General features: G+C 39.5%; 1 protein-coding gene across 3 annotated transcripts in view; it reads right to left on the bottom strand.

Annotated features, from left to right (window-relative positions):
• The window catches only part of NSMAF (neutral sphingomyelinase activation associated factor), a 44,725-nt gene that overhangs the window by 2,407 nt on the left and 27,269 nt on the right, over positions 1-15,049 (bottom strand). For all 3 annotated transcript variants that reach the window (XM_059673124.1, XM_059673123.1, XM_059673122.1), the window contains 17 exons: positions 14,278-14,386; positions 13,205-13,381; positions 11,267-11,346; positions 10,636-10,726; positions 10,479-10,542; positions 9,320-9,371; positions 9,095-9,215; positions 8,569-8,700; positions 7,778-7,820; positions 7,316-7,479; positions 5,796-5,895; positions 4,470-4,528; positions 4,065-4,132; positions 3,237-3,304; positions 2,705-2,828; positions 1,769-1,852; positions 400-550 (listed from right to left, as the gene is read on the bottom strand). In XM_059673124.1, coding sequence (XP_059529107.1) covers positions 400-550; positions 1,769-1,852; positions 2,705-2,828; positions 3,237-3,304; positions 4,065-4,132; positions 4,470-4,528; positions 5,796-5,895; positions 7,316-7,479; positions 7,778-7,820; positions 8,569-8,700; positions 9,095-9,215; positions 9,320-9,371; positions 10,479-10,542; positions 10,636-10,726; positions 11,267-11,346; positions 13,205-13,381; positions 14,278-14,386 — 1,687 coding nt within the window. The remainder of the gene's footprint in view (positions 1-399; positions 551-1,768; positions 1,853-2,704; positions 2,829-3,236; positions 3,305-4,064; positions 4,133-4,469; positions 4,529-5,795; positions 5,896-7,315; positions 7,480-7,777; positions 7,821-8,568; positions 8,701-9,094; positions 9,216-9,319; positions 9,372-10,478; positions 10,543-10,635; positions 10,727-11,266; positions 11,347-13,204; positions 13,382-14,277; positions 14,387-15,049) is intronic.

Here is a 15,049-nt window from a genome sequence, read left to right as displayed (position 1 = left end):
CCTTGAGCTCCTTGTTTTACTTAACCAATGACTATCCTCTTTGAAATGCTTCTGTTTTGGAGCATTTGAGATCTTGCTCACCAGCATGTGCCATCAGTTTGGCTCAAATTCTTAGGGACAAAAACAGAAATGCTGTGTTTCTAAGACACTGTGCAGGTGCAATTACAAATCTTACATACTAATTTCTCTAGTGAGTTGAGGAATAAGTAATAATATCCAATACAGTTTTTCTACTCGGTACAGATGCTACAAGTATACTGTATTCTGCCATGAAGAAGCTCTAGCTATAGGCAAAACTACTTTTATCCGCAAAGTGTTTTTCTTTTTACATTTTTATTTATTTCAAAGTAATAATTCGAGTCCCCCCAGGATCGTCTGCATTAAAAAGGACAGCAATACCTGGGCTGAAAGCAGTGTCACACACAGTCCCTGAGTGGCACTGACTCTGGTGCAGTATGGTGGCCGTCGTGAGGTCCCAGATAGTCACCTTGCCTTCTCTGGTGCCTGAAACCAACAGTGTGCTTGCAGCATTTAAACTGATGGTATCCACCTGAGCAAGAAAACATAGTATTCCCTTTAGAATTAGGCTCATAAGCTATGTTTCCCTAGGCCAGTTCAAATACGTGGGCATAATGATGCAGATTAAACTCTATGGTACAGTGTCCTGGTGTAGTCAATGCAGATGTATTTAAACATCACCTACTGAATGATAACTAATCTCTTCGTATGCTAGTCAATAAAATGAAGTGTTATTTGGGGAAATGTAATGCTGTTTTAAAATAGCCTAAACTTGTTAGTCTAATTCCATGAATGTTAAGTTGTAGAGATTTGCCAAACTGCCTGAAACACAGCTGATTGATGATTTGAGGAATTTGGGAGGGCGGGGGGAGGGGGGGTAGTATCTCAAGGTTATACCTAAATACTCATCTTGAGTTACATACTAAATATTTCTTGACTTCAGTTGATCTGTCAACCATGCAAACTAGGCATCAATTCCCAGCATCAGAGAAAAGGCAGTACGAACTGGGAGCAAGAACCGAGTGGGAACCAGTGGAAATAGCAATGTGAGAAAGGGACCAGGTGCCAGCCTGGTTTTGCCCCTGACTGCACACACTTGGGCCAAATAATAAGGTCAGTGTCCTCTGTGGTGGATGTGCATTATCCTAGAGCAGTGATGGCGAACCTATGACACGTGCGTCAGAGGTGACACGCGAACTCATTTTTTTGGTTGATTTTTCTTTGTTAAATGGCATTTAAATATATAAAATAAATATCAAAAGTATAAGTCTTTGTTTTACTATGGTTGCAAATATCAAAAAATTTCTATATGTGACACGGCACCAGTTAAGTTAGGGTTTTTCAAAAATGCTGACAACACCGAGCTCAAAGGTTCGCCATCACTGTCCTAGAGAGATGGTCCCTTCTACCTTCTGTGTCAGAAAATAGGAAAGACGATGGGGCACATCTTGTTGGCCCAGATCCTCTGAGGATACCCAGATATTCAATGCTGTGCTCAGGGAAATAGCAAACGGGAGGAAAAAGGACAAAGTAGACTTGGAAACCCAAAGAGTCAACTCGAAGAAAAGAACTGAGAGTCTATGATCAGTAAGCAAAATAACACAAAGCAAAGGATCATAAACACGTAGGTAAAATCAAGAATCTGGCCCCCAGACCTAACCGGTTTGGCTTAGTAAGAATCTGGCCCCCAAGTTCCTGGACTGAGAAGCTCAGCTTTCATGCACTCTTGTTGCCGGTACTCAGTACTCACACTAACATCATGTTCCAGCTCGGCCAGCAGGTCAAACTGGTGTCTCTTGGTGCCTGTCATTTCTGCAGGAACACTAGACCACACCTAGGATGGAACAGAGTGCAGAAGATATTTGCAAACATGTAATATAAGATCATGTCTAACACATTGAAGAACTCTCGACTAACCAACGTCCATTGAACATACTTGCCCCAACTATGGAAGCTGCCTAATGCTTCTGTTTCCTCTCCCTCAGCGCCCTTATCCCGCCATTCTGTGCTTACCAAGAGGCGGCTGGACCTGTGTCTATTTCCATCCCTTGCACTTGCTGTCAGAAATATGTAATTTAAGCATTGTTTGAACTAAGGAAATACGAGTGCATAAGTGTAGTGTCTATTAATGTCTTGAGAAGACTCAAAAAGGCAAGGCACTAAATTGCATCAGGTGTAAGCAAGAAACTTATCTACAAGAATGGGAGGAAAATACTGAAAAAAATTTGAAGGAATTCTAATGGTTTTAGGTTTTTGCTTTCTTTTTACACAAATGCAGATTGGAAACCAAAGATGATGAGTACTGGTCTGGTATTCATATATGGTCCTACCTCAGCAGGATAGTGAATAAATGTGCATTTGTATGTTTTAAGTTTAATAAAATGCATTATCAATGATTCTCCACTTTCACTTGACATTTTCTATTTAACTGATCAATTGCTAGTCCCAATTGTGTTAGATAAAAGGCGCTGCATTTCTCCCAACGCCCAGTGGAACACAGCAGAAAAATCATGAAAAGTTCCTATTATATTGAAAAGTGTACATGTTTAAAAAAAAAGCAGTAATATTCAATATCCTTATATATCACTTACATGCTTTGTGAAAAATACTGAATTGAACACGTTAACAGTTGAACGGTTTATATTTTTATTATCCAAACATTGTAAGTTAGAAATTATATATAAACCTTCACGGTAGAATCCCACGATGCAGAATACAGCCTGTTGTCATGCCAACAGATCTTGCTAACAGCATCATCATGTCCCATTAATGTGCCTTGGCTCCTTCCAAATGCTATAGAATAAAAATAGCTAACATAAAAGATAACGAGAACTATTAAAACAGCATTCAACTTAATTTTAAGCCTCTTAAACACATATTCAAGAAGCATTATGTTGTTTTATACTTACTAAGGCCCACTAGAATTACAAATTACTTGTTCTCATAAAAATACTGAAAATTTTAATTTAAAACTAGAAATTTCCAGGTCTAGCTCTTAATATGATTTCACCTCAATTTAAAACAGAGAAACAGAATCCAATTGGAGAAATATTAGACTCAAATAATTATGTTCAAATCCAACAGTTTCATCCTCATCCAATATGTGTTCCTTTTTAAAAACAACAGTGTCCTGCCAATGGGGGACTCGTTTGCTGCTTGGTGTCCCAGAGGCAGTTACATGTGAGTGGAATGACAAAGAAGCATGCACAGATACCTACACATTATTATCCCATGAGGAACTTAGGACAGTGTCATCTCCTGGTAAAAGTAAACAAGATGATAACGCCTGAAATACAAATGATTCGGCATTAATAATTACAGTAATTAGTAAGTCCCCAACATGGCAAAACCACCATACAAGATTCCCCCAAAATTAATGCTCAGATTCTGTTTGTTAGCCTTTTGAAATAGGCAGTTTTTTTCAACTGGCTAATTCCAGATGCCATATTTCCTCCCAATGGCAGGGAAGTCTGTATGTCAAGCGCACGAGGACTTGTCTAATGCTCAGGGCTCTGCAAGGCCCCGGAGCACTGGAGGGACCCCCTCAGCGGTGGGAAATCACGGGGGAGGGTGGCCTGGGGACTGTCAAGAATGCGAACACCCTCTCAGGATTACAGATTCATGTGCGTAAGGAAAACTCCCAAAATTCTTCAGGGAATTTCAAAATCAGGTGACTGACATTAACAGTAAAACGCTCTTTCAGAATCACTGGGGTTCTAGTATTAGGTATCCCACCAACTCAGAAATGCATTAAGTTATTTTAGTAGCACATACACATTCATCTGATGGTTCCAAAACAGGAATGATTTATTAAGAATTCTGCTGGGTAGCAGTTCATGTTGTTGAGGCTACCAATGAAATCACATTATTATGAGAAAGAGGCAACTTGAAAAAAAAATGTAAATTTAGAAGTAATCTAAGGCATTCTGTCAATATCACACAGGAATCAACAATTGTTTGGGGGGAAACAATGTCACTACACGAGTGTGTATAAAACAAAGTGCTACATGGATTTCTAGCATGACTGGAAATGAAAATGAACTCACCATATCTGAAAATGATATACTTCTTTGTAGCATTTTGGATTCTGTAGAAAACATTTTCAAGGTGTTATCTAATAAGGAAAAGAAACAGGTAAGAAGGACTTCCTGCCTCTTACAGATGACAACGACGCTGCCTTCCTCTTCCGGAGGCTCCTCCCCAGCAAGCAGGTGGGGAACGTGCTTTCCGCCCTTCCCCTTAAAGTTTGGGAAACCTCAGCCACAGAAAGGCTCTTCATGACCTTTTGGCAAACCACAATGACACTGTATGTACTGTGCCACAAATTAATTGCTCCGAGTTTATTTTATGTGGGGGCAGCACATGCAAGTACAGTCAGTCCTTGAGCTGAAAGTCGTGAAGCTTGGACACTACGATCCTCGGAAAGCCATTTTTCAGGTGGGAAAACATACCTTGTGACGTCGTAAAGACTGATGAGCCATTGCAAGAGACGGCTATTCCAGTGACCGCCCTGTTCAAAAACAAAGCTTTATGAATGGCCTCAATCATGCACAAGCACACTGGTCTCCTTCAAGCCCTTGGTTTAATTTTACCAAGTTCCTGTGATTTTTTTCTAAACAGCTTGCCTGCTGCATCTGTCCCACCTGATACCTGCCCTTACCAAAGCATCACTAGGCAACTTCTAATTTTGTTCTGGCAGGACTTAAGGCTGGAAAATATTCCCACTCTTAGCTTCCTGAGCTGCCACATTCAAAGTGTAACACATTTCTGACAGCTGGAAAACTGCTTCTTCAATTCCCTTTTATTTGAACATCACCCAAGGACTGAAACTCTTATTTAAAATCAGTTCTTTTGCTTGATCACTGAATTGGATTTACCAGCGTCTGCACAATGTTGAGACCACTGTCCAGACAGAACTAGTCTAGCACATCCTGTAAAAGGTTCACTCGTGTCGTCACTGCCTTGGATTCATGCCATTTAGAGAGGTTGAGAAAAGGCCACTGTTACAATGGATAAGGAACTGTATTCTTTTTAGGAGGCTGCACTCTGATTTTAAACCACTAATCTAAAGTAAGCTGGCATGTTTCACCCATTTGATTTCAAAATGCCAGACAGGATGTCTATGGCGGAGGAGCAGGTCTGGGTCTGTGTTGGTTTTTTTTCATCTGTAACAGGATGGATCAGGTGACTTCAGTGCCTCTCCAGTCTTTCTACCAAAGTATAAAAATATCCTTAATAGCGGAAGACGGGGAACACCTGTAACCCCTCCAGGTCCAGCAGGAAGCCCAGTGTCTTGGAAGTACAGGCCTTATTTTTAAAATTCTAGGTGGACCAACTATAGAAATGAGAACATGGGAGGCCGACACAAATCCATTTTGTTCCACAAGTTCCCTTGCCACATTGACATCAGGTGGCTGATCACTATAAACACTTGAAGGAGATAAAAAAAAAAAAAAACCACAAGATGACATTGAAAGAGAACTTCCCCCTTGATTCAGCTTAAAACAATTTTTTTAAAAAATATATATTTTTTATTGATTTCAGAGAGGAATATAGAAACATCAATGATGAGAGAGAAACATCAATAAGCTGCCTTCTGCACACCTCCTACTGGGGATGGAGCCTGCAACCCAGGCATGTGCCCTGGCCAGGAATTGAACTGTGACCTCCTGGTTCATAGGTCAATGCTCAACCAAGGAGCTACACCGACCTGGTTTAAAACAATTTCACCCCAGGCAAGACGCCAACTTCTGCGAGGACAACACAGACATTCTTACTCTTTGTGGAGTTTATGTTGCTCGTGCAACTGCAGTTTGGCTATGTTATTCCAGGCCAGTTTTTTGCTTTCTTCAGTCAGGTCCTCAAAAGACTCTTCCCCTGGAGAAGCACATTAGATTATTGCCAAGTGAGTCAACTCCATCACTAACAAGCATCACAAATAACACGTATCCGAGTCACAGTGTCTTCTATTAAAATAAAACAACCAAGAAAACAAAATAGCCCACCAAAATGTAATAGCTTTGAAATGTGTTAGATAGCTCCGTGTTAGTTAAGGAAAAATAATAAAGTATATAGTAGAAATAAAGTAAAAACCATTTGGAGAAAGATTAAAAAGTATATTTAAATACTAGAGTATTTTGTTACTTTTATCAATGTTTGCCCCTAATTTAAGAACTTCAGGAAATACAAGCCCGAATAACCATTTTCTTGTCAATAATATTTGCAAACATCAGAGGGTTCACTAAGAATGCTGCAGTTGTTTTGGTTTAGCAGGGGAGAAAGCAGAGATGAAAGCAGTGACTCCAAGTGCTCCTGGACAGGACTAAGTAATCCTTCACTTCTGTTTTCAGTAGGGCTGGGACAATTACCCTTTAAAATAATCACAAGACAGTGATGTGAGCCCGGTGAGTAAGCAGAGCACGGGTTTAAGAGGCGTCACAAGATAATCCTATGATCTTTATGACTTAACTCTATGGGGTTATCGCCTTGAGACATACTCCCAGCCAGCTCTGGGTCACGTGACTCTAGTGAGCTATTCCTCCACAGCTGAGAGCATGCTCAGCAGTGTGTGCCTATAAAGTCTGAATGTGCCTGGAACAGAGAGCAGAAGTGGAGGTAAGTGATTTTGCTCCCAAAGTCCCATGTAGTGTAAAAATCCTGAGCCAGGAGGTTGGAGGCTGTTTTAGGTGAAACATAAAACAAGGGTAACTAGATGAAAGTGTGGGAACATTCCACCTTTTCCAAATACGAGATGTGAGGACAGTGTCAAGTTCATCTTAGCACCTGGCATATGCCTGGCACAGAACAGATACTTAGCAAGTGTTTGTCAATTGCTTGAATAATACAATCAAATAAAGACAGCAGAGCACCTTGAATTCAAGGTCTGTAAGCTGGGGATGGAGAGGAGAATGAGAGATGGTGGAAGTAATTTTGGGGAAAGAGTAGGGCGGAGGGTGACAGTTAAAACAGCCATGGCCAGGATGTATCAATAGAAAGGGAAAAGCACAGAGAAGAAACGGAACCATACAATCGCAATAAAAATCCTGCCAGGTTTCAATGACCAGAAAACAGAAGTACCTTGTCTTTAAAGTGAATAGTTAACAAACAAAACACCAACAAAAACAGGTGGCTCGGTTTGGTTTTTGTTTTGTTGTTGTTGTTTTCAGGAGAACCGCAATAAGATGGTAAAGATATTATCTCTAAACAGCACAACATTCGTGTTTCCTCTTCAGAATCATCAGAAACGTCTTAAAGAAAAACGAAAGGTGCTCACATTTATTCTCTTTGCAAAATTTACCTGGAGAATCTGCTATGGAAACGCTATCACAGGAGGTTTGGGGCAAACTTTTGAACTTTTCGGTGATCCTTTGAGGATGTGGTGTCACAAAGAGCTGTTTTGGTGTCTGCCCAAATTCCAAGATTTGGGTCAGCATGGCTACTTTCTCGTCCGGATCCTCGATGCTTTAGGACAGAACACAAATAATGCCGTGAGCCCCAGGATTCCCATCTCCTGAAAGCACACATTTCAGATGGTACAGATCAGCCAGAGAGTTTCAAACACCCACTGTGTGTCAGGATTGTCTAAACCTTAGCACAGATTTTAAAAAATTTTTCTGAGGCTCAGTAACTCACAGAATAGTAAAAGCAAGATACAATTCACTGTAAATTTCCCATATCTTAACATTATCAAATAAGCGCATCAACCATTTAGTTAAAGAGGTATTTTGTTCAAGTCGAAGCTCCTTATAGACATAAGTACCTGTTCAAGTCCACACCTCCTTCATAGGTCAGGGGATGAAATACTGGAAGGAGAGAAATAAAACACCACTGAGAGATGTACTGTTGAGTTACACACTCTGTTCAAAAATTTAAAACTCAGTGACAACTTTAAACTTGTATTCAAAGTAACTGATGGTTCACTCTGCAAAAAAGACTAGTAAGATCCAACTTTTCAGTAAATATCAACTTGAATTATCCTTTGCTGAGCAGAAATCTCACTGGCAGGTCAGAGGAAATACACCTCAGTGTATTTCTCAGTCAGCTTATCTTCCCCTGGGGGGAAGCAGGTCACTCGGCCCTCTGCTCTGGCTGTGAGAAATCAGGCCTGAATTTCCAGCTCCACTTCCTTGTCATCAACCCTGAGAAACCTGGAGGCAGGTGAGAACCGAGACCGATGAGGAGGTATATTACTGCTGGTTTCTTCCAGCTCAATTCAAAGGAAACTCTGGCCCTTCATAGCAACTGAGGTCGCTGTTCCATCATGTTCTGATTGAGTTTTAATTGAAATTATTGAATGGGATAGCGAGTTCTTGCTAAAATTAGAAGACTTTAGAACAAGACCTCTTGGGATCATGCTGAAATAGATGTTCTTTAGGCAAAAGGACTTCCTCCTCTCTCACTTAGTATCTAACCCAGGGTCCCTGAGCCAGTAGGCACTGTTTGCTGATAGAAGTTTCTGCTGAAGGAATAAGCTTGACTCTGCCCTCATTTTGTGTTTTGTTTGTTTCACTTTCATCGAACACTAATGAACTTTCAATGACTGTGACATACCATTATGGGCCCCAACAGCCTCGCTTCCTTTTTGCTTGTAGCCAAACACGAGGTCAATCCACTCGTGAAGGTGCTCGGACACATAATTGCTTTCCAGTGCCTCTTTGCTCTTCTGGAGGAAGTCCTCGGGACCTGGCAGATTAGACTCCATCAAAACACGGCAGCGCCCACTTCACTTTCTCTCACTTCTGTCCTCTACCCACAGGCACATAAAGCTTCTCGGATAGGCAGGAGGCACATATTTCTTAATGACATTTTGTCCCCATCGTGTAAAATATAAATTTTGTGGCGAGAAAAAGTGGCAAAATCATTTTCCCAACATTTAGGTCTCTCAAATATATGTCAATATTTTTACAGCCTAGATTCATAGAATATTTTTTATTTGGAATAGGACTGGTATTGCCTCATTTAGGTAGAGAATGACACCGTTATTTTTCTTAAAATCGAGGCAGCTAAGTAATTAATCACATTGAAACTGCACTGTCAGGGAAGGACTTTCACAATGGCACACTGCTGAGGTACTCACTCCGTGCCCACGGCGGAAGCTCCACGTCATCCACCATCTGCCCTCCTTGTCTCTTCCCCAAATCCAACTTCAGACTATTGACCAAGAAGCTGACATCATCACCATAGAATTCTGGAATCAACTGAAGGTGCCAGGTGAAAAACAAAAAAAACAACAGCAACAACATTTTTTAAAGCAGTTAGAAAACACCAGCCCCATGAATCATTACCTTTTTAAACCGCTTACCTCTTTAAAATCTGTGGCACCATCCAAACAATTTTTCCAAGTTTCTGCAATACTAAATATAAAAAAAAATTAAACTGACTTTAACTCAGGGGTGTAGAAACAGAGCTTTCTCTGCACCTAGGTGTTGTTCTACACTTTACCTGTATTAACTCATTCTCTCGTTAGCGCAATCCCCCTTTCACAGAAGAGAAAAATTCCCCAGCTCACATGGGAGACAGGGGGGTGAGCAGGGAGTCAGAACAAGGCCCAGATGGAATGTCTCAAAGGCCACGCCAGGAGCCTCTGCGCCCTATTGCCTCACTGAAGCACCAATGGAGGCAGGTGCTTAACCACTAGAAAATCAGCACAACTATGCGAACAGCTCATCTCAAAAAGGAATGGTAAACAAACATGTGTAGAGCTTAAACAAAGATTGGAAAGACACAGACCAAAGACGGATAATGAAAATTCTCTCAGTGTGGACGGATGCCAACTGAACTTTATTTTCCTCTTTATATTTCCTGATTTTTTTTTTTGTAAAGAAGTATTACTTTTATAATTTAAAAAAAGTTATTTACAGACCCACAGGGAACTGTACTCAACTCATAGCAAAATTATCGCCCTATGAACCAGGATTCGATTCCCGGTTGGGGCACATGCGCAGGTTGTGGGCTAGATCACCAGTGTGGGGTGTACGGGAGGCAGCTGATCAATGATTGTCTCTCTTCATTGATGTTTCTATCTCTCCCTCTCCCTTTCTTTCTGAAATCAATGAAAATATATTTAAAAAAATTATTTAGAATAATGAAATAATTTTGGAAACATTCCAAATGTCCAATAATAGAGAAACAGTTAAAATATATTCTGGCATACATTAGAATGTGATATAATATTTAAAAAAATGAGATGTTTTAAAAAAACTTCTAATAACATGGGGATAACTTCAAGATCTAATATGGATATAAAAAGTGGGACACAAACTACTTAAAATATGTTCTCACATTTATATGTGTCACACACACAACTAGAAAAAGCCTGAAAGGAATAGATATAACAATTAGTGATTTTTTGCATATCTTTACATTTTTGGCCCTATATACTAGTTTTTTTAAAACAAACACATTGTGCACATATATAATTAGGAAGTTTAAAAATGGTAGGTGAGGCATTTATGTCAAACCTGTTGAACATTCTATCTGCATTATCAAATCTTCCATTCTGTAGGCACAGCATATACTCTGGTGCTGGAGGGGGGAAATCGGAGGTAATGAGATACAGATACACTGAAGAGTCCCCGTGAAATAACATTGACTGGGGGTAATGACAAAGAACCTTACCAATCCTGACAAGATAAAACAGCACGTAACCTGGGGAAGAGTAGTGACTGCCATACATGAACTTTGGCTCTAGCATCTCCTGGTAGCGTTCCTATAACATGTGAGAAAAAAAGACTACTAAGTGGTGGCTATGAAAATAACAAGTGACTCATGTAGTAAAAACCTAAAAGAAATCACGGCATGAGTACATTATACTCCTTAATTTCTTTCTTAAAATAGGAAAAGGAAAGATAAAAAGAGGGTGGAAAATCTGAACAAATACAGCATTCCTGTGACAAGTATTTTGGTTTTCTTGGCGCAGTGGTAACAATATTGGGACTGGATTGAATGGAAGATGGAAGGGATTTTATGTGTCTCTTGTGCAATTTACCAGAGAGAACCCTCCATGAAAGTAAGTTATACACTGGTAATCAGGTCAGCCTCCTACTTCCTGAATTGTAGGCAAAAAAATGCAAATAGTGAGCAGCTATATTCATTGGGGAAGGCAGCAAGCAGAGAGGCAGGAGTAAGAAAAAAAACAAAACATGATCACTCTGGACAATGTTTGCCCTAAGCCTTGATGAAATGAGTTTCAGTTACTATAAAAATATAGGAAGGTCCTCATAGACCAAGAATCCTTAAATCCACGCACCAGTAGTCTCTCCAGTCGCTCCTTATTTAGGGCCCCCACTGGTTTCCCAAGATCCCGGAAGGTTCCTGGGTTTGACAAATCTACATAAGTAAATAAATTTTAAAAAATTAATTAATTAGAATAAAGCAAGCAAACCTATACTTAATAACATTACCTCCATGAACTGATTCACATGCACACATTTCCACAAAATAAACAGTTTTAAAAAACTGAGACAGATCCATTAGAATTACAGTATTTCTGGTAGTTACTTATATAGCTGTAAAGGTGAGAACTTTTGAGTTTTAATTTAGCAACATCCATTCAAGGGTGATTCCCAATTTGAAAACATCATAAATATGGATTTTTTTTTTAAAGGCCTACTGAAACAAGCTATATTCCAAGTAAAACAAAAAATAAATAAAAAATAAAAACAAAGTTTAAAAGCCCATTATTCTTCTACTAAGATTTACTTTGTAAGTTTGAATTACAAGCATAATTTGAGAACTGGAGACCTGAATATTATCAGAGAAAGCAATTACCATATTCCTAGAAAATCTGTTATCTCTTTCAAGTACAGAGTTCAATAAGTGAACTGTCCAAAGGAATTTATTGTTCGCAATATATAATTTTTAAATATTAAAAAATAAAATCACAATACTGCTGGGAGCCGGTCCATCCTTGCTGTTTCAAGGGACCTGGCATATATGGCATACGGTTCTTAATATGTTTGCTCACCTTCTTGGCGCTGTGTTTTAACCAAAGTCACCTCTCCGAGAAAGGTTGAATCCCCAGGTAGGGATTTTCCCCTGAAGTTAGGGAGGGAATAAAACCCCTCAACTAAGTGCCAGGCGGGTAATTAATCCCTTTAACTACGAACAATCATGCTTAAACTACATAATCTTTTCTCCCTGGAATGGAGATAAGAAACGCCCTAACCTTTGTAATAGAGATTGATAGGATTGAATCAACTGGTATAAATACAGTTGTAACAAGACAGAAACACTCAGAACTTAGAACAGAATCAAGAAGACAGAGCCTACACGGAGCCTAGAGACAGAAGAACTTCGCTGGAGAGAGCATGCCGGAGGATCCTGGAGAGGGACTGGCCTCGGAGCCTAGAGACAGAGCCTAGCGGGAGAACATGGCAAGGGATCCTGGACTGAACCTGACTACAGAGATTGGCAGGAGAACCTGACTGGAACCTGGACACTGAACCTGACTGGAGAGCCTGGACAGAACCTGGCTGGAGAACCTAGTGAGGGAACATGGCTACAGAACCTCGCTGGAGATCCGAAGCAGAACCTCTCTGGAGATCCAGACCAGAACTTGGCTGGAGATCCTGGCTAGGCTGCTGATCAACTGAACGCTGCCTCTGTGCCCTTCCTTCTTCGCCGACTCCGTCTACACCTTTGGGGACCCCTGGACCCGCTGGGGTTGGACCCCGGCACAATACAATCACTATTTTTGTTAAAATAATTTGAGAGAAGTACATATACCACAAAATTAAAATGGATTTTAAAATAGGATAATCTGAGACAATTTTCAAAGTGAAAAACTTGGTATTTCAAAACTTGGTATTTGTAGATAGTAATGATAATATGGCTTAAAATTATATGCATATGGGGTGGGGGTGGCCAGGGAGAGGTCAATGGGGGAAAAGGGAGACCTATGTAATACTATATGTAATACTTTAAACAATAAAGAATTTTAAAAATTATATACATATTTTCTGGGCATGTCCTTTAAGAATATGTGAGTACTATTTTTTGGATTAAGAAAATTAAGAGACAGTGGAGAAAACATAAAAAACACATATAATTTATATTAACATTGAAATGACAACTAGCAATCTTTAGTAATAAAGTTAAAATGGGTTCTAATCTATTCAAAGATCACATCATAAGTCTACAACAGAATATTTTTCTCTCCTTTAAGAAGTAACTTTGAGGCGTTTACCCAATTCTGAGCTGCAATAATCACTGATGATCCACGGGAACACCGGGTACTGCGACAGGTCGTTGCAGCTGCGGTCGGCCAGGTTGTTGAGGTGCAGCAGGTACTGGTAGTTGGAGAGGTGCCCGCGCTGCCACTGCAGCGTGTAGCTCTCGGCCGTGCGCTCCGCCACGTGGTGCTCTGAGGAGGACAGGCCGCAAGGTCACCACTGAACTTGGCAGATGTTGGCTAAGTATGTAAACACTAGCTACTTTAAGTGTAGTCTTTTCAATGCATTAAAAAAAATGCATTTTAAGAAAAAGAAAAGTAGGGTACAGTTTGTTTTCGCTATATATCTCAGAAATGGCTTCACTGTGCACCAGAAGAGCAAACGAAATTAAGATGGTATTAATAAAATCCCAACATCTATTTTTAGAAATCATTCTATTCTAGTCATCTAGCAACTTTGTAAACAAGAATAATTACAGTCAGCCATACAAATTAATATATTTACGCATGAAAAGAAAAATACAGGTGTTCCCTCTAACAAGGGTGGGAAAATGTACACTTCCCATGTAAGACTGAGAAAATATTAATTAAAAGCAAATTCAGTCCCACAGGTACTATATTGAGCCTCGAGGTTCACGTGTTTCTTTTGTGTTGTTTTCTAGGTTCGGGATTAAGGCCACAATTAATGAACACAAACATACGACTGGAGAGTTCACTGCCTCACATTAAGGAACTGAATCGTGGTTTTCATAAACTAATATGAGACATGACTGGACATAGAAATAATTAAGTGGAGTCTTTATAATCCATTCAATTTGTGTGTTGTTAAAAATCCAAAAAAATTTAATATTTTTATCAAGTTTTTAAAACACACAGTGAACTATTACCAAAATTCAGTTATGTTTCCCTTAGTTTTTTAAAATGCCATCTTGCCAACTGTAGTTACTATGGAGAAGCAATGGGTAGAACCACAGAGAGGCGATTCTAGATCCAGCATTTTTCTTTTTCCTTCTCTTATTTCCTATCCTGGTTACTTAGGAGTTGAACTACCTTCATACGAACAGAACAAGGAAGGGTGAACACCAGACCTAGATACGTGGCAATATAAAAATAGAGTTCATCTCTATCTTGAGGGTCGTAGAACTTTAGGTAGATGTCAGAACACAGGTCATCTTCTGTGCAAAACACTTCCAATCCCTATAAATTCAGAAAGAAAAGAATAAAACAAGTAGCATTTCATTAATCTTACAATTGCAATATAAGCTATACAATCACAAAAGCCTCCCAATTAAACATCTACATTTTTAACTTGTAGCTCTTGTATTCATTCTCCAGCTTTAAATTTGATTCAGCGATGCATATACATATAAATTTCCTGAGAACAAGACTTGTATCTTTAAATTTTGTAAAATCCCTTTTAGTGTTGATTATTTTTATTGATAATACCTTTTGTGAATTTAGTATTTTGAAATTCAAAATTGGCTTATCCATGTCTTCACACATCTTCAAATATAAATGTTTAGCTTTCTATTATAATTATTATGCCAATCTAACAAACTGATAATTGAATAGCTATTCAACTAATAACTTGCAGTTATTTTCTTAAATATGTTTTTATTGATTTTAGAGACAGAGAAGAAAGAAGAGGGAGAGGAAGAGAGAAACACTGATGAGAGACTGCATCCTGCACGTGCCCTACTGGGGATTGAGTCAGCAACCAGGCATGTGCCCTTACTGGGAATAGAACAGGCAGGATGATGCTCACCCAACTGAGCCACACCGGGCAGGGCGACTTGCAGTTATTCTTAAGAAAACTATGAGCTTTGTGAATGTTGTATTGATAAGCCTGAGATACGACAG

Source organism: Myotis daubentonii, chromosome 17 (assembly GCF_963259705.1).
Source record: "Myotis daubentonii chromosome 17, mMyoDau2.1, whole genome shotgun sequence".
Lineage (NCBI taxonomy): Eukaryota > Metazoa > Chordata > Mammalia > Chiroptera > Vespertilionidae > Myotis > Myotis daubentonii.
Note: the sequence above shows the minus strand (reverse complement) of the source record. Positions and strands in the feature narration are given on the sequence as shown.